Source organism: Daktulosphaira vitifoliae, unplaced genomic scaffold (assembly GCF_025091365.1).
Source record: "Daktulosphaira vitifoliae isolate Bord-2020 unplaced genomic scaffold, ASM2509136v1 Scaffold_4, whole genome shotgun sequence".
NCBI lineage: Eukaryota > Metazoa > Arthropoda > Insecta > Hemiptera > Phylloxeridae > Daktulosphaira > Daktulosphaira vitifoliae.
In genome coordinates, this window is record NW_026099575.1 from 12,577,079 (window position 1) to 12,604,437 (window position 27,359).

The window sequence follows — 27,359 nt, forward strand, 5'->3', positions numbered from 1 at the left end:
GTCCTGTGTTTAATTGCCGGCTGGCTTCTATACGTTACACGATCGGAAACGATTTCTCGGATTCTGTGAGAATACATTGCCGCCGCCGCGTCGAGATTGATGAACGAAAATCGTGTGCAAGCCGCTTACGACCTGTACGACCGTACGAGTCGCTTAAAAATTATAACGCGTATTCAACGTGTGAATTTTGAGCGGATGCGGTTTACTTATTTTTTATCGACTCGACATATATTGGTAAACTCGTTTTAACGCAGTTTAATTTTAAAAATAAATCACGTTTATCACGATGTTTCGTTAGGAAAAAAATAAATCCACTAACGCACCATTAGCCGTGCAGTTAAATATAGTGTTCCTCTAGCATACACTGAATGTTTTAATTGGACGAAAAATAGGATCAAATAAAAAGGAGTTCCTTTAAATTATTTTTAAAGAAATTAACTTGGCGCCAAAGTCAAAAAGGGAGTTTCCGTGCTACGGTTTAATGTACAAAATAAGATCGTATTAAAATGAGAACCCTTTCTAAAACAGCTGCAAGTAAAAAGACAAATTATTGAAATATTTAAAATAAAACTAATATAAATCTTGTAGAGCGAACTTTCGCACAAATCCGTCGCCAGAGGTAAACTATCCCAAGTCGGATTTTTTTGAAAAATAATCTCACCTCATTTACAAAAAAAAAAAAAAAAATTGGGATAATTTAACTCTGACGTACAAATAACGATTTACCTATTTTGATTTTGTATTGCTTCTGTAAAACTATTTCTTGATTCGCATTGAAAGCATTTGAATTTATAAAAACGCATACAATATAATTGGAAATAACTACATGCGCAATGTTGTCACCTCGAAAAAAAGTTATTTCACTAGTCTAAATGGACCACGTCTTGGGACGTTGTCGACCCACATGCGTTTACAATAAAGACGGGATTTTTAATTAAAACGCTTTTGGTTGATTTACAATAGGCACGTCGCCGGACAGTAGTAATTTATACTTTCCACTCGCATATAAACACCAAAGAAAGGTCATGCGTGTACATAATTGTGCACACTACGGTTTCTTGTCGCCGGACTGTTCTATACGCGGCGGTGCCGGTCATTCTCATTTTAGTACCCTATTTACGAGTGAATAATGCGAAAACCGTGGACACGCCGGCGGTACTACGGGAATATGGGAGTGTTATTTAAATCGGGAGGTATGCGAGTCAGTGTCTTTATGTAAATACACTTGCGACGGACCTTATTAGTGAAGGGGGACGTCGTTGCTTGCGCACAATGTGTGTCCGGTGCGTGCATAAGTGTATACATACACACGCACAATAGCGACAACTCCGAGAGGTATACATACCGAGGAACAAGCGGCGACCGCAATATAACGTACAGGCGGTCGAGAAGGGACGGCGACACAAGAAAGAGAAACGCTGTACATAATGTCCACTCGACGTCACGCTTAATAAATTATTCACCACCGCCACCGTCGCTTCTCTCTCTCATTCAATACATCTTTTTCTTTATTGCTGTAATTTCCAGGTCAGCGATGGCATAAAAAAAATAACCGCACACGGCCCGCCGGACACCACCTTTGGTCCACGGTCGCGACAACTTTTCGGCTCCAGTTTTACCCGTCCCTTGATCTTCTCTCGCACATTAAGTCCGATTCGCTACTTATTACTGTATACTATGCATTATTAATATACAAGACCACAAAGAACGTGGACATCGGCAAACCCTTTTGTCACATTCGCTTTTTGTTTCGCTGTTATTAACAGTAGTCGTGTGCCCGTAAATACACTCATGTGCATACAGGTCGATTGAATAAACGACAGTTTTTTATTTAGTAATCCTAAGGGAAACTTTCAAGTGGGAAGGTTTTATCGAACAGTCGTATAATTTACATGCACACAACACGGCCAATTTAATTAAATATCACTGAAAAGTGGACGATTTTTTATTTGAACATTGATGTTTTATTTTTTAACGAAAATTTTATAATATTCTTTTGGCTTGAATTTAAGTAACGGTAATTTAGATATAAAATTAAAAATTTTGTCCTATCAAAATTTACTATCTATGGTGTTTATACACATATAATAGATTAGCTATTTATTATTAAAACAAAATTTAGGTTCATAAAAATGATAATGGAAGTTGGATGAAACGACAAATGTAAACTTCTGTTACAAACTAAAAGGAATCTCTTGTTTTATTAAAACACATCTGTTGGTTATTTTAACTATTTTGCAAGCACTTCTCAATGATATTTAATACCTTACGTACGATAAAACTATGAAGACAGTAATTACACGATAAAAATAGTACCTAGTATTTAAGTTTTTTACATTACGGTAAACTTAATTTATTATTAACAATAATATTATTAAGGTTAACCATAGATGCACATCAATGGTTAATAATAACATTATATTATAAAAAGTAATCGAAATACATCTAAAAATAGATATAATCTTTCTAGTAATTTCTACAGTTGTTATTACTATCATTAAGTTGTTACTATAATATTTAAACAACATATCAAAGTTGTTCTTCTAGATTAAAGTATAACATATAAGTACTGATAACATAAAATCGTTTTATAAATTAATAAAAAATTAATACCTTCTCAGCTTCGCATCGGAGCTAAAAATAAATATATAATCTCAGTAATTAAATATTTTAGTAATTGTAAAATACTAATGATAGTAATAGTGAATTGAGATTTTCAGCTAGTAATCAAGGTTTTACTTGATGATAATTTTTATGAGTTATCAAAAAATTAAAAATAATAGTAATAAGCAGTAGGTGAATGTGAGCCAAGACAAGAGCATTAAAGTTTAGAGATTTATCATTCTTAAATATTAACTTTAAATAAATATTTTTTTAAGGTTATAAAATAATTAAAACATAATTTCTAGTCCCTTTTGTTATCTCTTTCTTGAATATTCCGATTAATCGACGCTGTGAGAAATGATCTAAAAATTCCCAAATGATATTTTTAACATAAACGTTAACTTAATGCACAAATATTGTAATGTAAAAATAAAACACTTTTGCAGTAAAAGTGTTGATAAATAGTAATTACTTATCAACTCTTACATTGAATGCGTTAAAACTTTCAGTACATGTCTGTGAAAATTCGTATTAAGAGTCTACAAATTTTCACTGTTGTTTATTTATGAATGAAAAATTGTATGAAAATAATGTATACTAAAAGTCCTAAAATTTACTCAAAAATGAAAAAAAAAAGATTTAACAAAAATATTAAATATTAAAAACCGTTAATTGATACCAAAAAGCACAAAAAACTTTAAAAATGGACGGATAACATGTATTAAACTGATTTTCAGGTGTTAGAGATAAAACAATTAATATTTGAATTCAAAAATTTGATCTTGTGTTATCATAAGAACCAGAATACTTTGAAACTATATACCGAATGATGTCAAAGATATTAAGATGTACTCGTTTCAGACTACATTCCTCTAGTAAATTCTACAATAAAATCACCTAAACCATATAAATACCTAGTTTATAAATAATAAGTTAAAAATATCATGTCATTAAAGTGATATGCTGTCAGAACTTGTATCATTTATTCAAGGATGTTTATACAGTTGTAATGGTACCCTTCATTTTTGTTTTTCAATTTCACAGTAAATGTAATATCTAGTTTTTGTTTGGTATTCCTGAAAAAACTCAATAATAACGGGGCAAGGTAGTCAGCCATTAAATATGGTGCGTGTGCACTTACGTTTTTTCTAAAAAAATAATAATAATATCGTATAATTATGGGTTGCGTTCGAATGCGCTTCTCCATTGGTGTGTTTGGTCTGCTGCTGTACAATTTGTTCGGGTTACACTGCGAGAGTGGGAAAGTCACTATGAACTCAATAATAAAACATAATACGAATGATTTCAAAATGTTTTCCTAAAATAAACGTCACACGACGATTACATGAAATAATAATGATAGTGTTTCATGTGTTAAGCTACAAAAATAGTACAGGTAACATATTATTTGCTGTACAGGCGATGATTCGTTGATAATTATGCGTCACTGCACCGACCACATAGACCTAAGACGTATTCATTTACGATTTTTAATTGTAAATCGTTTTTACGACGTTTTATTTTTTTATTCTCGACTCCTTCCCCACACGGCCGCCCGAAACACGGTCGGTTAATTTCAACTCATCTCATCCGCCGAACCGCTTTGGTGGCCTAAAAACAAACATAAGGCGATACGCGAATTTTTCCAAAACTACAAACCGTTGATAATAATTCACCGGGTAGCAAATCTTTCCCCTTTTTCCTGAGGAAGTGCCCGTTTTGCATTTCGCATAGGGGTGGAATTATTTTTAATTCTAATATTTGTTGGTTTTATCGTCGTCGCGCGTACCCCTTACTCCGCCAGACCCGTCGCAGCGTTTCCGTTGAAATTTATGATCTCTTTTCCCTTTGCGCTGTTTCTATTATTCTACCCTCTCCCCCCACCGACTCACTATCTCCTTTTTAGTTCCCGTTAATGAACTTAAAACTGCCTTATGTTACGGGATTGTTTTCGCTTTGGTCGTGTCTTTTTTTCTTTCTTGCCGCCGGTTTCCCGTGCCTTTTCTTTTTCCCCGTGCATTTTTTACGACGCCACCGCCTATCCGTTATTAAGTCCGCACAGATTAAACGGCCAATTATTTCCTTAGGTGCACTTCGCTCTCCGGTTAAGTGAAAAATAACTCGAGTCCCATTACCGGGGTCGTAAACACGGCTTTTGCGGACAGCGGATAAGCACTTTATGTACACTTTTCGAACAATATTCTTGGATGTATCTTTATCTGAACGCACCTTGTTCGGGATTTCAGGAAATACTTAAGCTCAAAAGAACGTCGTTAAAATAGGACATACTGTACGCAATATTTCGCTTAATTTTTAAAATTTTAAATACTAACTAATAACTAATCTAGATTTTTCAGTTATGAATTTTAGAAATAGTTTAGAATATGTGACGGTTAATTACTATAAAACAAATTCTAACGATTTTAATAATGATAGATAAAAAAAAAAAATCAAATGTCCTTAGACAATTATAACGCCATTAGAATTTCTCTAATCAGAACTACCTATTGCCCATATATATATATTTGTTGTCACAAACAATATAGGTGGATAGTAACATATTATTTAACAATTTTTGTTACATTGATAAAATTTCATAAACAATTATAATAACTTAAAAATACCTATCCTTAAATAGAAAAAAGTACCAGTTACGCGTAAGGTCATCCCATTATGATGATCATCGTATAAATTATATTAAAAAACATTTTACCGCCGAAAAATGAAATATTATTGAAACCAACAATGACATCTAATTGTACTACTAAATAAATTTACTGTGTTACAACATTCGCACTATATAAGTTGACCAATAATCATTCTAATACAATACTTATCACTCATCTTGTTTTTCCTCTAGGGAAACAACAGAACGTCGAATAGATAAGAACTAGTAACGTTAAAAAAATAAACGCCAACATGATAGTTGACCTGTGATTGTAATGTTCGGATCATAGGGTCATAAATCAAGTGGTCTTGCAACTCTTAGTTACCCCCCCGGAGAGGGTTCGGTTCCATAAAGAATACGCGGAAAACGTACAAGAGAAAAAACTACACTGTGGCAAACAACCTTAAAAATATACAAAAAGAAAAATGGATAGTGTGTGTGTACTTAATATATTTGTCCTCTGAGACTAATCTTAACCTTAAGTGTCGCCCTCGGTCGATGGTTGCATCGACAATAATCGCTCGCCACCGCTGCCGCGGGGTCTTAAAAACTTGATGAGCCGTACGTCTTTTTATTGCCTAGATGACATTTTTGAACCCGCTCGCCGTTCGTACGGAACCGCGTACTCGTTGACATTCAATATGTCAACCAAGTTAACATATAAATAAACAAACCGGTGGATGTTTTAATTTTAGACTATTATTTTTGTCAATTACCTGCAAACACTTTCCGTAATTCAAAACTCAAAAAGATTTTGATGAGAAATTATAAATATGCAATTATTAAATCCTATTTTTAATTTATGAACTATAAATTAAAATCTGTTTTACCAATTATTCGATTTAGTGACATTCTTATGATATTTAAATAAATCTTCATTAAAGTATTTATCGTTATAGTTATTTATCAATGTTGTTAATTACATGCGATTACTAACGAAAATATTATCACGATATAAAATATTATAGTCTCTTTATTTAACTATCATATGCAAGTCTATTGCAGTCAGTTAGTCAGTTGCGGCTATAATAAAGTTCAACTCATACTGTGACTAATTTTTCTTTTCGATTTCAGTGTACTCTCTTTGTCAGTCAAACTCATACAATAACGCGATCATATATTTAAAAAACGCCATAATTTGACCCTCAGGTTTAAATATTCTCATAGGGTCATTCGAAATGTTTAACCGCACTGTTAAAAGTAGAAAAATATCTTATTGTGTTATCTTTCTATACGAGCTATTTTGAATTCCGCGCGAAATTCGAGCGCTTGAAAAAACTATAAACTAATTACTGTTGAGATAGATAATAACAACAATAAAACACTTGGTATCGTTAATCTGTTTTACTTTTTATATCAAGACTTGTGCAGTATTTAATGCAAAGATATAAACTTTTTCTTCTTCGGCGAATAACGTTTACTTTATTGTTTTTCATTTCCTTTAGGGTTTTGGTGTATTTCGATTTTTTTTTTCTTCAATTTATACATGCGACGCTTATATACACTTCGTCTTCCTTCTCCGTAACCACTGTAAAGCCCAGTGGCGAACCGCAGAATTGGAATTATCAAGAAATTAGTGCGAGCAAGACGAAACAAAAGTATAAAAAAACAACAACAACCGCCTGGTTGTGCAACTCGAGCGGAAAGAAAATCTTTTTCTAATCTTAATCTGCATACGAAACAGGGGCGGTTTGGAAAATTCAACAGATAGCTTTTTACTCGGGTAGTTTTTAAGCTCGATTTTTTTTTTCTTTATTTATTTTTTTTACTGCCGAATAAATCTGAATACATTAAACTGACGGTTTCGAAAAACACGAATTCCTCCAAGATTTCAATCAGAGTTTTGAACTTTGTATTGAAATACATACAAACTTTGCGGTCTCGTCCCACGCGGATTTTATAACAATATTTCAATGTTAAACCAAAATTAAGATTTAAATGCATTGTCTAACTCATAGTTATAACATTAAACTAAATGTGGAATCCATCAGTATGTGACAACGGGTTATGGGTCGGATAAGACAACAGCAAGTAAATTAGAGAATGCACCGTCGATTTTCAAAACATATTAATCTTGTAAGTGGTTGTGCGGTAAACGGGCGAGAACATGTAACAATTATTTTATGAGAATAGACTGCGATGCGCTCTTAGAGTGTTTTATTAATGAAAATACGATACACGTGTTTCACATAATATAATATGTATAAGGCGGCACTTTTCCCTGGGCCCGAATGATAATAGCGATTCATTAATGTGTAATACATAATGCGTACGTCGTCCAGTAACAAAGCAAAATTTTTCTCTTCTTTTATCTCGCGTATTTCTGTATAAAGCATTTTTTTTTTATTTATTAAAATACTGGTAGCTACCGAATGTGTGAACGCGATCTCTCCTTACCAATGTAATACAATAATAAACAGATGAACGCATGTATGCTCGACCCGCGCGTTTTTTGTCCTTTTTTTTTTTTTATCTCATTTCAACATGCCATGTCATTGCTTAACTCCTTTCACGTGTAACGTGTAGAAAAACCGTTTACGGTGACCATCGGTAAACATCAAGGCCCACCACGTCGGACACACATTCAACGAATACAAGACGGAGAAGTTCATAAAATAACCAAACCGGCGGACATTAAAGAACGTATACTCGTAAACTATTATTCTTGTACTCATGTACAGTGTGTTCGTACACACAGTTCACTTTACGCGTACATGTATTCTTATTTGTGTATGGGCGGTGCAAACGCAATGAAGTTCACGCCTCGGTTAGTCTAGGATTTGTTTTGTATAAATTCGGAATGTCGGTATGTCACTTAACACAAGTTCGAATGTGTGTAAAGAATCTCCTGGGCAAACTCGATTTATTTTTACATTAAATATTCTACATTTACCAATTATCTATTCCAATTCCAAGAATTATCAATTTCGACGTGTTAACATTAAGTATCTTTTTCGAAAACCAAGTTAACAAGACCAAAGTGTGTAAATTGTAAGAACATTCACTTATTTCACTTAATAAGAATTCACTTTTTATTCTGCTAGAACTAAATGAACTATGAAAAGCAGCGTACTTTGCTCAGTCGGGAAAGCTTCGTGCGATTCCGCTGCACTGGGCTATGTAGATGGTTTTCCATGTACACAACAAGCGCATAGCTTTTCAGGGAAGTCGTTCAATATGAATTTATCGTATTAGTACAGATAAATTATTACTCTTTTTAAATAGATTAATTCTCGTTTAGATTGATTCCGGTCTAATTTAATTGGTATTTTAACACTTACTATTTCATTTAGTAATCATACTCGAAAAACACAAGTTACGTTGCCGTTTGTAGAGATATCACAGGTGATGTAGTGTAAAAAGTTAAAAATGCATATAGCGTAGTCCATACACCACACTACATGTTCGCCTTAATTATAATTAGACTGGTATTATTACAACTGAAATGGCATTGTCACGTATGAACATCCACAAGAAGCGTCTTAAAAACGCCTTGTAATTATCGATTTCATCTATTCATTATGATTTGTATTCATAAATCGATACGGTAGTGTTACACTACCGTATCGATTTATCGCCTACGTCTTACCGACACAAGTTCGCATCCATGTTTGTGGCTATAAACTGGCACGTGCTGTTTAGTGCTGCCAAATAGTTCAGTTGTATAAAAAAATTAACGCGTTCCATTTGCAGATTACATTCTAAATCGCTGCAGATTTTAAACCGTGACTTTCGAAACGTTTCATTTTGTTTGTTTGTTTGTTTTTTTTTTTTTGCTGCTATTTATTTGGTATTTATTTAAAATGTCCATTTTTCGTTCATACGACAGTTGAAAATAAATGGCATTTGTTTATGCGGGTTATAGAAAGTCAGGGCGCGGAAAAAAAATATGTTTATACTCTGTAAAGACAAGTGAAACAGAAGAAGCTAAAAGAAAAAATCGCGGTCGGCGTGAGGCTGTATAGGATATTTATTATGTATATAGGGACGGCCAAAAGGAGAGCGGTCAGACCTGCGATATAATACTACGGTGGCGGCGACGTCGAAACAGCACAGAGAGCAGCAACCGCCGCATGAGAAGAGACGAGTTGACTCAGCAAATTTGTTGATTAATGATGGCCGTTTGCGGTGGCGGCGTGGGCCCCGAAACGGCAGCCGCGGCAGTGCGCGCACACACACATACACACAGATCGGCTATGAATACAACTTAACACGAGGCGGCTTGTTATATACGTATACATCGACTAAAGCCACCGAGCAGGAAGCCCTTTTCTTTTGCTTTTAAAAACCTTTTACACAGTGTATAATATACATACCGATATAATAATGCCACGCATACACGCGAGTTTTTTACTGTTTAAATGAGCGCGCGCGTCCCAACGCCGAGTGACGACGGCATAAAGAGCTTCAACTTGTGTTGCCGTTAAAAATTCACCATCATCGTCGGGAGGTTAACACATCGGCGATGAATATACTCTTACCTGATTTGATTATTACCAAACAATCATACGGAGAGATAACGGTCAGTTTTAACAGAACCAAAACGATTCTCCAAGAGTTTTTTCAAAGATGTTCGAATCCATGAAAAACTTTAATAATAACCTTTTTAGATGACATAATATATTAACAATCAAGAGAAATTAGATATATAGCCATAATTATTTAATAAACATTATTTATTGCCAGACATTTCATTTTATTTATGCTATCAAATTCAAGTTATAATTTATTTATTTTATTATAAATTTATTAACTGGACCTTAATCTTACATGCAAGTCGTCATCATATTATTTTTGATAAAAAACGTGATATCATCGGCCTAATCTTGAATTCAATATAATGAAACGCCCACGGGTCTTCTCTATTGTAAGTTTAGCGTTTATTATATTTGAAAGGAATTCGAGCAAAATAATTATGAAAAATTGGTCTAAATATTTTTATGACGAACATTTTTTATGACATTTATAGCGATCATTTATAACGTGTATAATGTTTTGTTTTTCAGCTTTTCATAAGTGCGGTTAAAGCAAATCGGAATTACGGCATAAAATCTCGTTATTTCACTTTGATTTGTATGAGAACCCACAAAATAAATATTTCGCCTTGTTTCATCGGAAAACTGTAATAGTCATGACGAGATACGACGTGCGGTTAGAGTTGAGGGCGAGAACAGTAGGCGTCCAGAAATGGACCCTCGAGCATTACTAAACGAAACCGATGGAAAATAAATAAAAAAATAAATCTGTGGTGGCATAATAATCTCCAGGAGACGAAAAGGCGACGGCGATGGTTTCTTGTATTATTGATGATCGCACCTAGTGTCCGACGTCGTTGTTTCCATGTTGCTGCGTAATCAAAACCATCGTACTGCTCCTCTTGGCCCGTTCAGCAGATCATCCCTTGGTGGTTACAACACTTCCGCCGGCAAGGCTTTAGCCGATGACTGTCGCCTTTCTATCTCAATCCAGTTGATGGGGCGACGATAGTCCATTTCAGCTGTGTCACTCCGTCGCACATCCGTCAACGTCCTGGATTCTAGTAACAGCTATAATACGCGTTAGACGGACATTTATCTCGGAAGTGTATCAATCGATATAAGTGCACCACTTGACGGGATTGCATAAAAAAGGAAAAACCACAGCGTTAACTTAATCTTACAAAGTGTCGTTGGCCCAACACTTCTATAGAGAAAACAGAGTAGGCGACAAAATCATAGACTATGAAATAAAATGTGACGATAAAACTCGTTTATTTAATTAAAAATATTTTTACTAAGCAAACTAAAAAAAAACATATTAGTAGGTTCTTAAATAATATTAACCACCTACTCTTAAATAACATATCAATGGCATTATCGATGTTTTGTCTTAAGAAGGAATATGAATAATACATTTCTTTTACAATTTACAATTTTTTACATCGTTACCATATATTTATTTTGATTCTGTGGGGTTCCATCCGCCGAAACAATACCCATGTAACATGTATTACAATAGCATTGAATTTAATTTGAATTTTTATTTTCAATTTACTACACGGTTTTAGACAAAAATAATAATGACATAAGATCAACAATTTCGCAAAATGGTCTTTTAATGTAAAAAACAACAAATCGATATTCGCGTAGAAATGAAAATGCTCCCCCAGTCGACCTTGACTGTTTAGCGCCCTTTAAAATATTTCTTTGGGCATCACCCTTGGTTGGAATTCATTATTGCAAAAAAAATAATATTTAAATCGTAAAAATAATGCCGCATGGAAACTCGATTAATTTTATTAACGTAGCCCCACTTTTTGTACTTATAATGTTTTTAATAATTTATTTAAACTTTGGTGGTATTTTTTTAACGTTTTCGTGTTTTACATGTACTTTTGATTTGAAAACTTTTTTAAGTAAGCACGATATTTTTTTCCACAACGCAAATGGTAACATAAATTTCTTTCTATCACTGTGCGACAGTTCCATATTTTTATTATTTACTTATAGTGGCGTAGACAAGGGAGGGCTAAAGGGAAAATAGCCCTCCCCATTGGCCAATTATTACTATTAACAGTATATTACTCTAGTGCTAGTAGAAGTATTTAATACGAAAAGAAGATATCTTTAGCCCCTCCCCCAACCAAAAATCCTGTCTATGCCATTGTTTATTCAATGAATCAATGAACGCTACGACCTGAATTTAGCAAACCTTTTTATTATTGGGTGTTTAAATAAATAAACGGTAAATTTTTCATGAAACTCAAGCGGTTTGGCCGACAACAAAAGGGTCAACACGTTAAATTTAGGTTGCACACCATAAACATGAAACGTGTCTTCTTCGAGCCCAATTGAAAATATACAGTTACACTGAACGTCTACAGAATAAAAATCGTTGACATGCAGTCGTCGGGTTATTCGCTACATTCGTGGGCTGTCTTCGTATGATCTACCACTCAATTGCTTAAAACAATAACGATAGATCGTTTAATGTGCTCTACTTACAGTGAATAACCTGCGCTCTCCTCACTGGAAAACTGATGAGAAAAAACTAAAGTTTTCGCGTGGTGGACGAATGAAAAATTGACATCATCAACTCGACACAACAACCAAGAGTGTGTTATACTTTGCACGATGAAAGTGAGGAATGGATAAAGAGGCGGCGTGAGAAAAAAGAAACAAGAAAAGGGCAAAAACCGAGGAAAATGGACAGTTTTTTCCCTTTTCGACCATTTGTCTTAACACTTGGGCCGCCACAACTAACAATATACCCGCCGATCTATAGACACTCACACCTAAGTAAAAATTTTACACCATCACGTCTGTCAAATGTATAGGTTTTACTATACACTATTCGTTCACAATCGTTTTTCTGAGCTTTTATACAGTAGCTGCATTAACCTTACTTTATCTGCAACCAAACCTGTTGAACAATTCCGTTTCCTACAAATACCTTAGAATTATAAACATTAATTAGTATTAATATTAATAAATGTTAATATTTGGGAATATCATTACTAATAAGATCTATTATTTATCTACAAAAAAAATAATTTCTATTTTACATTAATTATTACTATAAAGCAGTTGTTATTATCAAAAATATATATATCTATAAAATTTATAGATATATCTTATATATTAAAGATTTAACGTTTAAAATAATAATAAAAAACAAATCATTATAAAAGAAATAGTAATGTTTAAATCGATAAATCATACACTTAATTTAAATTTATAATTATATTATTTTTACTACAATGAAACATATCTTAAGTGACAGAATTACTGTCAGACATGAAGAAAGTATCAGATGATAATGAGGACTAATTATTATTTAATATTGGTACAAGAAATATTTATTACGAATATTATTGAAGGTAATTTTGAAATTCATTTGTTCTAATAATAGTTGACTTTCTATTTTATTATTTAGAAGTTTAAATAAAAATACGAGATTCACATAAAATCTATGATTTTTTAATTTATACTCATTTGATTGGGTATAAAGTCAATAAAACTCGATAGACGTTTTTGAGCTTCAAATTTCACTTCAATTGCATAACACTCCTTTAGTTAAGTATGTAAAATTAATAACAATTATTATATCTGTTATATTATAATTTAACAGATGTATAAAAGTATTAGGTGTAAAAATAAAACTTAACGATGGAGTGAAATTATGTACCACATTATAAATACTACACTAAAAAATAAAATACATCCCATAATTATTTTATCGCTAAATCAATTATATTTTCGTTATTCCAACAAAATATTTGTTAGTGTAATAAATTTTTTAATCTCGTAACAAATAATTTTGTTTAATGAACAAAAAATATCGCCGGCTGAAATATTAATGCATATTTGTTGATTTAACTAGGGGTTTTTTTAGTACATACATACATAAGTTGATTCATAAAACTCAGCTCACCTTGACAAAACGCATATGACTAAAATTGTATAATTTTCAACCAATGAAATCTAACTATACAAGGTGCTTGTGTTTAGTTGAGGTGAAAACAATATTTATAATACTCGTATGAAATAATAGTATACGCGCATAGCATTAAGTCTGTCGATTGCGCACGCGAATTCTTCATTAGTGATGGGCAATTTTTGGATTTTTTCACAATACAACGATAACGCTCGCTTAAGACCCCTTAGCAAGTACCCCACCTTTAGTCATAGTACCACAATACGAAGCAGCGCGGGTTTGTTATGACTTGTGTGTATAATAATAATACAGTGGTAGCTGTATAAAAACAAATTAAGGTTCACGAACGCATATAATAGTTTATAAACTGGACTACTAAACACGAAGGAGTTAAAATACGTGCGACACGACAACCTTTCCACCGTAAAAAATTAATCGATAAGAAAATCTTCAACATCAAAAATCAATTTCACTGAATTATTTTATGTTTTACTTGATGTTAAAAAGCCATCTATCTAGACATAATTATTTACAATATTTAATTGTATAAAAAGTTCCTAGGAAATTATTATCAGACATTTATTTTGATGTGAATGAACTTATTCCAAACACAAGAAATGCTTATTGGAGAGGTGTTAAATATATTTTATTATTTATGTTGTAAACATTTTTTTTATTTGATGAAATAAACTTATTATTATTATTATTATTATTATACACTGTAAAATTCGAGTTGAAATTATAAATACATTGAAAATTCTTTCTGATTTACTCGTTAAAACAGTAGTTTTCGAGTAAAGATGTTTAACTTATTAAAACCGTTGATATTAGAAACAATGATAAAAAAATGTACCAAATAAAGACACATTTCATTAATATAGCACAGAGTTTTTGTTATTAACATCATCAGTACTGAGATAAAACAACGTCGATTAATTTTTTTCATTTGATTCAATCAAAAATAATGACGGATTCGTAAAATTGTATAATTACAATCTTGTACCTAAATTAAAAACTATTTAATTGATTAATGTGTTCTCGGTGTGTGTGTGTGGCATAGGTAAGTACATTAAAATAAGTGTAAACGATTGTTCGTCGATGCGTTAAAAAATAAAAAGGATTCATCGGGTAAAAGTTGGCATATAGATTTTACCTAAAATATAAGGGTCTCGATTTAGGTTTCAGCCTCGGTCGTTGTCGATACATAATCAATCACTGCCGGAGGGCACGTTCCGGGCCGCCGCCGTTAACTAAGAAACTTCGTCAGTCGTCAAATTCATTCATACTAACCGACTACCTCCCCACGGTGTACCGCCGCAGCCTCTTCTCGTGTGTATACACTTCTACTCCGAATAAACCACCTCCTTCGCATAAAACGTTCGGAGATCTAACCTATTTATCCCTTACAAATAACTCGACCCGATCGACGGCGGCGGCGGCGGTGTCGTTCGTTAAATTGATTGAACCGACAGCGCCTCCGCCGTCGATGGTTTCCAAGTACATTGTATGTTAAAAATAATAAAAAATCATTATCACTCCAAGCAGTTTCGTATTTGCTAAGAGTAATTTTATTCATTTGGAAACTGATGACACCATACAGACAGGCACGTTTGTATGTATACGTTATGTATTGTAGGAATGATTTTAGGGCGTTTGACCGCAACAACAAAAAATACTAACCGCCTTACTATTATTACAATATTTATGTTTGCTTTCCGAGACTAACGAATAATACACGCAACTCGGAGGGAATCGATCTTAATTTGTATTGAACGGGTACGAAAAACGATCGGTTTTTTTTTTTTATCTAAAAATATCTATGTTTAAGTATAATTTTTGAGCGTACATTAATTTCCTAAAAAGAAACTGTTTTTAATTTCATTCTAACAAAACTGCCAAAACTACTCGAACAAATATATAATGATCGGAACAATAGAAATTAACAGCCAGTATATATTGTACAAAATGTAAATGCGTTGGCGCCGCACTCGACGAAATCGGAGGATTTGTAAAACGCGTCTGGGGACCGACGGTGTAGTGGCGACCGGATTACACGGAGGGCTTAACGCAAAACGCTAGGTGATATGGACACACGGCGTGTCGGTTCGTATATAGGAATAGGCAATGGAAAACCGAGGGGTTTGTTTCTGTACACACAATATATTTACCGCACCTCCCCCGGCGGTGACTGTGGTGGCTGCGGCGGCGGGTTGACTCTGACAAATCGCATATGATTACGGAGGTGCTCGCCCGTGTGTTATTATTATGTCATTAGTGAGCACGACGGCGACTGAAGGGTGTCTACACACAGCCCGGACTACAACGGCCGCCGCTGTATAGAGTCCTACTATTCGTGCGTATAAACTACACCGAAAAAAAATATATATAAAAAACGCTGCAATATAATAAATAGGAATAATAATAAGTACCTACTACTACTACTGACAGGCATACGTGTACTAGATATTACACTAACGTATGTTACCGCGGAGAGCAACAAAAGTTAAATGTCAAAACAAAAATATTGCGCCGCATTTTATTTTTTAATATTCTTTTTTTTTATTTCCTCCACGAACATTTGTTCAATAATACTTTTACATTTTGTGACAAATAATATTTTATTTCGTAGTAGGTCGGTTAGTCGTACTTTATTTTTTCATTGTGCTTTTCCATTGCGTTTTCAGGAATAAACCGTGTGAAAATATATTTTTTTATATTCTTTAATACATAATTCACGACGAACGAATTGTACCCACTCGTGTTGTACTTTTGATAGATATGTAATCACGAAATTTATTTTACCGTTGAAATTATAAAAATCGTTATGATAGCTAAGATTATTATAGAGAAATCTTTAGACCTGTCTACGTTGACGGAAAGACAGTGTTCCGCGAAATAACCATAGCTTGTGTAAAGAACACTATTGTAAAATAAAACAACGTCACTCTACCTATGTAAGTGCATTCATACGTGTAATGCAGTTTATCGTTAGTACAGACGAGTGGAAAAACAGAAAGAAAAAAATTAGAAATTCAGATTGGCTGGAATGTGAAGGATAAAACCGCCGCATAGGAGAGAAGGGGATCGAAAATCTCGGTCGCGGCCGCGTTTAAAGCTTTTTGTGTCTGAGATCGCGGCCAATTTATCAAAAAATATGTTTTGCTTCCCCGCCGCCCATGTACGTAAAGTGAATCGTATCTTCATAATAATATTACTACGGTGACATTTCCCCGTCATTTTTTCGTTTTACGACCATTTTTCTTCGACTACTCGCTTGTCGACCGCCCGTCTTACACACGCTAGCAAGACGGCCCACTCCCGTTCCTATTTTACAGCGGCCACCACATACACACAAAAGCCCTCGGCTTCATTTTTTAACTCACAAAATGACGTGGAAATTGAATCAACCACCGCGTCCGTGACTTTTGTGTATACGAATATTTTTATCCTAAAGCGTTTTTAACGTAGTACGATAAGTGACAGCGCCTCATGTTTTTTTTTATTCGTATTAAATATTACAAGCAGACTTATTTAACCATTCAATACTCTTTTAATTTTATTTCCCTATTCAAATGTTCCATTACTATAGTAACTCTGCGCCAATCACTTTTTAAACTTTTAATACAAAATAATAATGTGTATACCGCAGAGCACCACTTTAAACACAAGTCGGGGAGGGATTGAATTAAAAAAAAAAAAAAGGAATGTTCGTTAACGACACTGTTGAAAAAGTTTATTATTAATAATTTTTTTGTTCACGTGTATGATGATATATAGTTGTAGTTATTGTATTACTTTTTAACGTACACATCCGAAATATCCGAATCAACGGAAATTGGTACGTCAATCAATTCCTGTGAGCGCAGGAAGCGGCTTTGAAAAAAAAAAGGTACATGACATTATTATAGGTATAAATAAGAGAGGAGAGGTTATTAATAATCCTTCTATTTCTCTCCTAACACACACTAAGATTAATTATTGTTGTGTGCACTCCCTCCGCCACTGCAGCCGCTTGGTCGATTTTCAACAAGTCGTCCTTGGTTCTATCCGACGGTCATTTTTTCCTCTCTCACTCCATCTTTTCTACGGCGATTCATACATAAAATACTCACACAGTCGACACCACAACTGCTATAATTACTACGTTTGTGTACCTGTGCAGCTTACGCGAAGAGAAGCCTTGGAAGTCGGAGCTGGGTAACCGAATATGACAGCAACTACGAGGGAGAATGCCACCCATCTTACTTGAATTATACACAACTAAACAACAATAGAAAAATAAACATCATTTTATGGTATTCATCACTGCACCAGTGACATTCACGGCCATAATATATTTATCGTTTTAATTACACGTTTTTATTTGTGATTTAACAAGAAAGAGGGATTTAAACAAAAGTTCTCATAGACATATTCTAAGCCAGAGTGGACAATTTAAATTATTTACGAACTCAATGAAAACTTCCTTGTGCGTCGAGTATGTAATTTCAAAATAAGTCATTATAAAAAGCATAAAATATAATAGTTTGTGTACTATAAACAGCTGTATAAATATAACAAAAAGAGGCAGTCGTTGGCGTTGCTATGGTAAACGCAAAACCCTGAAACACCCAAGTTAATGCACACGCCTATAATTCACAAATTTATATAACATATTTTTATATTACAATGCGTTAATTTTATGTCAAATAGGTTGCGCATAAAATAAATCTGATTATATGTATATATAACAAAAGCCAACATATTAATTGTCTAGAAAAAAACATTTTAAATCGATAAAAAATGTAAGGTAGGTGAGGAGAGTAATAAGGCCTAGCTAAACTTGTACTTAGGTAGACCTAATACAGAGCCTAATCTTTGGATATTCATAATATACATACTCTCTTTTTTTCTCCATATAATTTTACAATCTAAATTTATCATAGTTATTCATTCAACGTACAAATATTATTATTTAAATAAATCTTTTTAATTTCAATATTTATAATAGTTGACATATAATAAATTATATATATATTTGTAAAAATAAAATCTCAATATATTTTAAGAAAATTGACAAGAACTAAAGTTTACCACTAAATATTACATAAAATTATATTTAAAATTATAAAATAATTAATAATATTGCATAAATTTACCAAATGATCTCTTTTTTTACGTATAAATATCATTAATACGAACAAATATACTTATATAATAAACTTTGCCTTGAGTGATTATATAAAATGAATCTAGAAATTTTAAATATTTATCTTTATTTTATTTACCTAATGCATTAAAGAGTAACCACTGGAAATCCGCAAATCACTTTGAAAGACAATGTATTATACACTAGACTATTTATAACTGTATAATATAAATGTATAATTCCGATTTTATCAATAAAACGTTTTTAAATCGTTATACATTTATTGTGCGATAACACTTAAGACGTCTCTCATTTTAGCATAGTTTTCCCATTTCGGAATCTTAGCAAACACACGTCTATTGATGTTCTCGGAAAATCAGGAATAAAGGTATAGTAATAAAAGTAACATTTTTAATCATCCATGTGTTTTTTATTTTTTCGCGTTGTAGAATTTCATACGCACTCGTTCAAGTCTCTCTTTCAAGAAATAATTATTGTCCGCCGTCCACACAATACATGACACACATAAATTAAAAAATAAATTTCAATAAAATATCAGATATCAAAATTTGATTGAACTTGAAGTGTATCCATCATCCAAATTCAAAAATCTTGAAAATAAATAATAAAATTTACTGTTTATAAAAAAATTAACAAGTAATCTAATGCGCTATCAACGGCAACGAATTTTTAACCGCTTACTATTAGTTTGATAAAGACAATTTTACTCGCATTTAATGATGAATAATATAGACAGAATTTTCAACAATATCAATGTATAATTTGCGACATTTATTTATCAATGTGTTAGGCAAAAATCTACGTACAAACGTACAAGTATTGTGCACAAGCCATGTGCGTTCAATGTATAATTACAGTAATTATTATTATCATATTGTTAAAATTATTTCATGCTGACCTTCTTTATTGTGCATACAATATACACATACAGCAGCTGGAGCAGTAGCAGTGTCGACTGACGTTAATGCAATTACACGTTCTCCAATCAAAAAATCACAATAGACCCAGCTATCTATCGTACACACTTACAGCCAACGACTGCTATACAATAATATCCGATTGATATTGGATTATTTACTCATTTCAAATGTTCAGCAAATTATAGTAATTAATTTTAACATTTTTCGCCCAAACAATAACTCCGCAAGACTGTTGACACACCAACANCGCCCAAACAATAACTCCGCATGACTGTTGACACACCAACATTTATACACTTTCAATTTCTTTCATTTAAATACAGTAAAATTATAGTACAAGACCAACAAACTTAAAGTTATTTCATTAACAACCATTTTATTTTCAATTTTTTTGTCTATTATTTTTTGAGATCTAGCAGGTTGTCGATTTTTCAAATAGTATTTTAATTAAAAAAACATGAGACTAAAAAAAAATTTTCATGTAATTAAAAAAAGCGGCTTATATATTGCTCAAATAAGCTCAATAGCTTATAAATTGGACAAAAACAATTTTTAATAACTGAATTCTATATATAAATAGTATTATTAATTATCCATGGAATTTAGTAATTTAATATATTATATATAATATATTAAAAGTATCTACTACTTATCAAAAAGTTTGAAAATCCACAAAATAATATACTATTCGCAACAGCCAACAAATTTTTGTCATAACAAAATATTGATTATTTAAATGTCACAGTATTAAAACTAAACACCAAGAAATCAAATATTTGATTTATTTAATAATTTAATAAATATTTATTTATTAAACTTAAAATCAAAATGAATTATTTTAAAAAATCAAACTATTTTACAATAAACTCAAGTACACTTATGTCAATAACATATAATTTTATGTTAAAATGACATCAATTAAAATTTATATAAGTCCTAAAAATGTAGAGGTACCTAATTATTCTTAAATAATTTGACAGAAGATAGTTGAAAATGAATATTTCCGTGAGATATGTTCTTACAGTATTTTCGTTAAAAAAAGATAATTGTTTACGGTAGCTGAACATTTAAATAACACTAATACATCATTTATGAGGTAATGTAATTATAAAAAACCGCGTTAAACGATTAATTGGCTTTGTTATATAATATTTTCAATATTCGATTATCTTTTAAACATATAAACATTTTTTAATAACTTTTTTTTTTGGTTAATTTAGATCCCTTGGCTTGTTTCAACGGGATCGTGAGAAACACAACTGATTTATCTACCCCGCCGTCGTCATAAAACACCGTCAGAGCACTTAATGATAAATCGACACGGTCAAACCCTCCGACCGAATGTCAAACACGATCAATTCGTCGGTGAAAGATCAGATGAATTTATCAACTAAAAAAAAAATTATTTTTTCAAATAATTTTATTCAATTATTTTTGTTGAATTTTGTGTTTAAAACCATGTAACTTTAGAGGTACATTAACAAAGTAATGATTTCTAAATTTAAGAATTTCATCGTTGTAACAATTAACTCAGTGAAAAATACTAAATAATTTAGTGTAAAAAAATTGAAATATTTTTGGTTAATATTTTCCTCTGATCGTACAATTTGATTGTGAAGATCAAATGTTGATGTTAAGGTCCAAATCAAACACGAAAGACAATATACAAATAAAAACAAGATAATATTATCATTACGTTTATTACACAATAGGTATCTGACATAATCACGCTACCTTACTAAAGTCATTCCAGATTATTAAACGTTTTTCTTTTTCAAAGAAAGCATAAAGTTTTTCATTAATCTAATCAGCCTAATTGAGCCATTCTACGTACATTTAGAATGATTCGATTAAATCGTTTTAGACTAAATATAAACATATTAGTGTATTTTTAATCCAAAAATAATATTATAAAAAATTAAAATCAGTCTCTAAAAATATTTCTCACTCCATTATCAAAATTGTTCGTATTCTATGGTCATGTTTGATTTAAAAAATAGCTTGTGGTTTCTAAATCTATTTTTTCTATAAAATAATTGTCACTCTGTCACTATTTAGGTTTAAAATACTTCAAGATTTTGTTCATAGGTGTTTCGAAAACTTTATTTAATTAAGTTTACATACAAATATTATCTTTCTGTTAGCTTTTAACGCAATAGTTTTTTTGTCAAAAGTTTTAACATAATAATTTGGCACAATGATCATTTTTTATGGCAAGGGGAAGTTTATGTGGAAAGTTGTGGGTCGAGTATGTGAAAATTTATTTAATAAAAAACATCTTTCCTAAATATCCCCTTTAACGGTTCTCGCGACACATCATAAATGAGGTGAATTTGAATATGTACCGTAATACAGAGTGTATAATATAAAATGATAAATGGAGAAACACATATGTGAGTAAAGTTATGCACATTTTTATGTTTACCCGGTTATTTATTTAGTATTATCATACTTCAAACGATACAAATTATTATTAAATAATTCATGTAATAGCTTTATATCATGTATATAGTTTTAATTGATTACAGAATTAAAATTTTAAAGAAAATACTGAAGGAGACGAACGTTAAAATTTTAACCGACAATAGTAAAATTTCTTAATCAATATAAATTATTGCATGAGAACTGCAGTAAAACAAATGTATTTGTCTAAATGAATTTATAATTATAAAATTGATTAAACAAGATCTATTACATAATCAATCCCCGCACTTCATGAAATTGTGCTTTAAGTTTTAATTTTTTAAGAAAAAGATAGATAGATGACATATTTTTAAGTCTTTCCTCTTCATGCATTTTAATAAGGTACTATACACGAATATTTTCAGCTTTAATTACTAAATGCTTTATCGCGGTTGTAAGAACAAGTCACATTTTCAGTAAAATTTCCTGTTGATCAACCCAAGTAACATGGTCTCCTTTCCCAAGTGTCTACCAAACCCAACCATAGTTACTCGTCCCTTGTCAAAACAAAGTTGCTCTCGGCATTTCAAATCAAAACTTTTTGACGCCACATTATTTCCCGTCAAACTTCTATTTGATACACCCGTTCGATCCTACCCATTTGCGCGCGTTTACATTGAATATGCGGTTTACTATGTAAAATACATTTCAACGCAGTTTTACGAGTCGGTTGAAGTGCCACCAACGTGCTGCTAATAAGCAAAAAAAAACAAAAGGCCACTCACCTTGATGGTTGTTTTTCCTCGTCGTTTTTTTCTCCTTCATCCAAGGATATTCCTGTTGGCCGCCACCTCCTCCGCCGCCGGTTTGTTGATCTCCTTGCATCTGGTACATCTGGTGCTGCTGTTGATCGGTCGGTGACACGTTCTCGTTGCCAACACCCATAACGTGGTGCATCATGTAATCCGGCACCGGTGCCGGTTGGTAGTCGGTAGCGGCAGTGTGGTGGTCCATTTGTGGTCCCGTGGCGGATACGGCCGCCATCCAAAACCCGTTTCCGTCTTGTAGACCGGCCGAAGGCGAGTCCTTCATGTACATATTGTCTTTGCGGTCGACGCCACAATCGTCATCGTCGTCTTCGTCGACCGCATCCACTCCAACGCCGCCGTTACCGACGTGAAGCGCATCCGCTACCAACATTTGCGGTCCACCGAAACCGGCCAACATGAGTTGCTGCTGTTTGCCCGGTCTCATGTCCGCTTCGGTATTTTTTAACATCATATTGTCAAATTGTTCAGCGAAATTTTCTGCCACCGACGTACCGACAACAGCGGACACAATTACAACATCCACGGATGATCGTTTCAAAAATACGTTATTTAAATTTTTTTTCACAGGACAACGTTGCCGTCCTTCACACGAATATAAACTTAACACGTAATACACTAGTATCAATTAATAATGTAGAATTAGATTGTTATCCGGTTATAGCCGCCAGTCGTGACTATCACTGGTAAGTTGCAGTCATCGTCGACGAGCGTCGTCCGCCGACTGTCGGCCATCGAGCGCGTATGACAGCTATGACCGTGGCGGCACTACGATGGTGAGTCGCTGCTACTTTTTGCGAAGGATTTTCCCGCGTCGTCCGTAACCGGTGCGCGTGCGTCACCGGTACCGCCTTTTCTGCTGTTCAGCACTTATTAGCCGCCGGACCCAATTTTTCCACCGCACACACCTGTCAATCATTACACACACACATATAGAAACCTTATTATATACGAAGTGTTATCTTTTGTCAAGAAAGCTAGAAGAACAAGGAGTAGAAGGAGGAAGAGGAAGGTTGTCCTCGTTCTTTCTCTTTGCGTCCGCACATGTGTATCATGTATATACTTGCATAATGATACAACACTTATTTTTTCTCAAATTTCTTATTAATCTTTCTAAAAAAATGTGTACATAAATATTAAATTATGAGCAACACGTGCGTTGCATAAGCTTGTGGCGTTTAGGTACAATAAGTTCATACTAAGATAAAAAAAAATTTTTGATTGAAAAGAAATATAGATTTTCTTTTTTTTGTCGAAATATTCAACTTTATCACAATCCACAGTTTTTTTTTAATAAGTGCAGGCAAATTAGTGTTTTTATAAATGATATAGCTACAAAATTAGTGGTGTTTTGGGTGTTATACGGTGTATATCTCTTAACAATTTTTTTTTAATTAATGTATACCTTAGAAAAATAAAACTCATATACTATTTATATTCAAGGGTATACGCTCACATATCAGCATATGTTAAAAAAATATAAAAAGACTTTTTTGCAAAGACGCCGCCACTGTTCCAAATAAAAAAAATGTTTTTCAACTTAAAGAAACTACACAAATTAAAAAAAGAAAATTTATAAAATTAATATTTTTTTCACTATAAAGTGTCACCTGAACTTACAAAATATTTTTACTTTGTACCAGAATTATTATGATGGAAGTATGTTTCAAATGCTAATAGATAAATTTATATTTGTACAAAAAGGATAAAATAGAATTATACATTTATTAATATTTATATTTGAAACATAATGGTTGAAAATAATATGAAAGCTGCAAGTATTAAATTATCACTGTTGTCATTAAGTAATTATTTACTAATTACTATTTAATAAGAGTCAATATAGCCTCTACAAATAATTAACTTGTATATTTATATTTGATTATTACTTTTAATTTATTTAATACAAAAAAATATCTTATAATAACGTATAACTCATGCAATTACTTAAAATAAAAAATAAATGTAATAATTACTAATAATTAGTTAATTAAAACTGTTTAAAAACATTTTTGTTATCATAATTTATAGAACATAAGAGTTCCTATGCTTATTTTTTTACTAAATATAACACTAGTTTACCAACGTCGTATCCAACGTTGAACCAATGAAATCAATGAATATAACAATTATGGTGTTGTTTAATGATCAATCAATTTATTTGTGTAGAGATAACTGCATTAATCCTTTATAAATCCCTAAAGAAGAGCTTATTCTACTCGTATATAAATTGACTGTCCGTGACCTGCCTTAATTCTGCGTTGTCTATCCTAATCGATTATTCTGATGAACAAAATAATTAATGATTCTATCCGCTGTAATGATTATGTGTACGTTAGATGTACATGTTAATAAATAATGAGATAATAATAATTGCTACATGTAAGATTGAATGAAATACATCTTAATCCTTCCTCACCGACTTAAAACAATTAAAAGGAATACATAAGGAATTACCATAGAGTAAGTTTAAAAGCTTCAATACTTGGAACTCAATAATTACCCAAAATTAATTCCTGTTTAATTTAAAAAAAAAAATTAACTAAACAAGCATTAAGAAAACTGTATGAATGAGCAAGATATGTGTATATATATAATAGTTTTGTTATGACCTAAGTTTTTATTTTAAACTGTCTTTAAAATACTACAAACTATTTAAAGTTACGGTTGAACACGAGCGTAAAAATGATTTTATATCCTCCTAAAAAAAATGTATAAGCAGCTTCAGCGTCCACAAAAAAAATTGATTTTTAAAATAATCAAATTAATTCAACTTTATATGTTAAAATTATCTAGAAAAAGTTATATCAAAATTTTTGAATATTAATGTTTATTTTATTATAAGTCAAAAATATTACTATAGTGAATATATTATTTTAACAATCTTGACAAATAAAACTTGAATTGAAAAATTTTTTTATTACAAGTGTGTTTAAAATAAATAAAACATATTTTGAAAATGTGTACATTTTCATATGCAATGTAACATTTTAAGTATAATTAATGTTAAATTGATTTCAATACTTAATATTTTATTTCATCTTTAGGGTAACATGCTAGTTATTCTAGAATCTCATGTTAGTTTAAAATATTTATATTTTATTATAACCTCTACCTTTTTATTAATATAAAAAGTATGAGCTTTTTGAATTCTCAATTATCATTAGAAATATTTTTATTCTAAATTATATTATTGTAACGAAAAATATATTTATGTTATACTTTTTTTGTTATACATATTTTTTAATTTTTTTTCAAGTGCCCGGTTTAGATTTCTTAAAGGATCTAGTAAGAAAACATAAGATTATCTATTGAAATCTTTTGGAAAAATATTATTAAATTTGCTTTTTATCTTAGTAGATTATTGAATAAAATAATTTTGTACAAATCCTTATTTTGATGAAATTTATAATGATTTCTATTAGTAATGCACATTTATTCAATCATAAACATTTAACTTTGTAAAATAGTAAAAGTCAAATTTGAAACGGACATGATGTTTCCATAAAATGAAAACCAAGACATTTTTATATAAATTAATGAACTTTTATGAATCTTTATAAAACATCAATAATAATTTATTTTAACATATTTTAAAATTTACCTTCAATATTAATGTAGTATAGATATATTGAAAAGTGACTTTATATTTTTTTATTATGAATTAGAAGTATCAAATCACAAAGCACTCCCGGAAATTTCTTATTCGCACACTCGCGTTCATTAAAGTAATTATAATAATAAACAGCCAAAACGCACTATCGACGATCGCTCTTCAATAATTTATGATCGAAACTGAATAAAAAAAAAATCAGATGTTTAAAATATTTTGAACGTGTTCTGTGATCGCGCCAACAGCCGTAACATCAACTGCACTTGCCGTAAACGTAATGCCAGTAGAAAATATTTCCGAACAAAAAATAAAAATATTAATAAAAATAATAACAAAAAAATTCATGTACATACAGATGGCAATATCGAGGAGGAGGACTGGTATCGGTCGACCATGCGGGGTAGGAGTATAGACACGAGAAAAATTTCCTCCGCCTCACCATCCGGTAACTGTAATAATGAGGCAAATCGGTTGTTGTTTATTTTGTTTCTTCTTCGACTCGTTTGTAGGAGTAAGGGAAAACAACGGTGGCGGGGAGAGCGCACAGGTGATGGACGTGCGTTGTACATGTATATGATCGTGTGGGACGGGCGGGGTGGTAGTCCTACGAACCAATGGGCGACACACGGTCCGACTGTAACCACTCCTTCGCATGGGTAGTATTCGTCCGTTNGTCCGACTGTAACCACTCCTTCGCACGGGTAGTATTCGTCCGTTTCGGTACCGACTGCGCTCTGTGGGTATGCCGCCGCCCGCAAAA

At 32.2% G+C, this 27,359-nt stretch overlaps 1 protein-coding gene across 2 annotated transcripts in view; it reads right to left on the reverse strand.

Moving 5' to 3' along the window:
• Positions 1–27,112, reverse strand: part of LOC126904440 (homeotic protein proboscipedia-like) — a 39,941-nt gene extending 12,829 nt beyond the window's left edge. Inside the window, exons 1-2 of one of the 2 annotated variants that reach the window (XM_050683483.1) lie at positions 26,591–27,112; positions 22,945–23,894 (exon numbers count right to left, since the gene is read on the reverse strand). In XM_050683483.1, the coding sequence (XP_050539440.1) occupies positions 22,945–23,440 (496 nt within the window). In that variant the 5' untranslated portion in view covers positions 23,441–23,894; positions 26,591–27,112. The remainder of the gene's footprint in view (positions 1–22,944; positions 23,895–26,590) is intronic. The other variant, XM_050683484.1, reaches the window with a different exon arrangement.
• Positions 27,113–27,359: the final 247 nt, after the last annotated feature.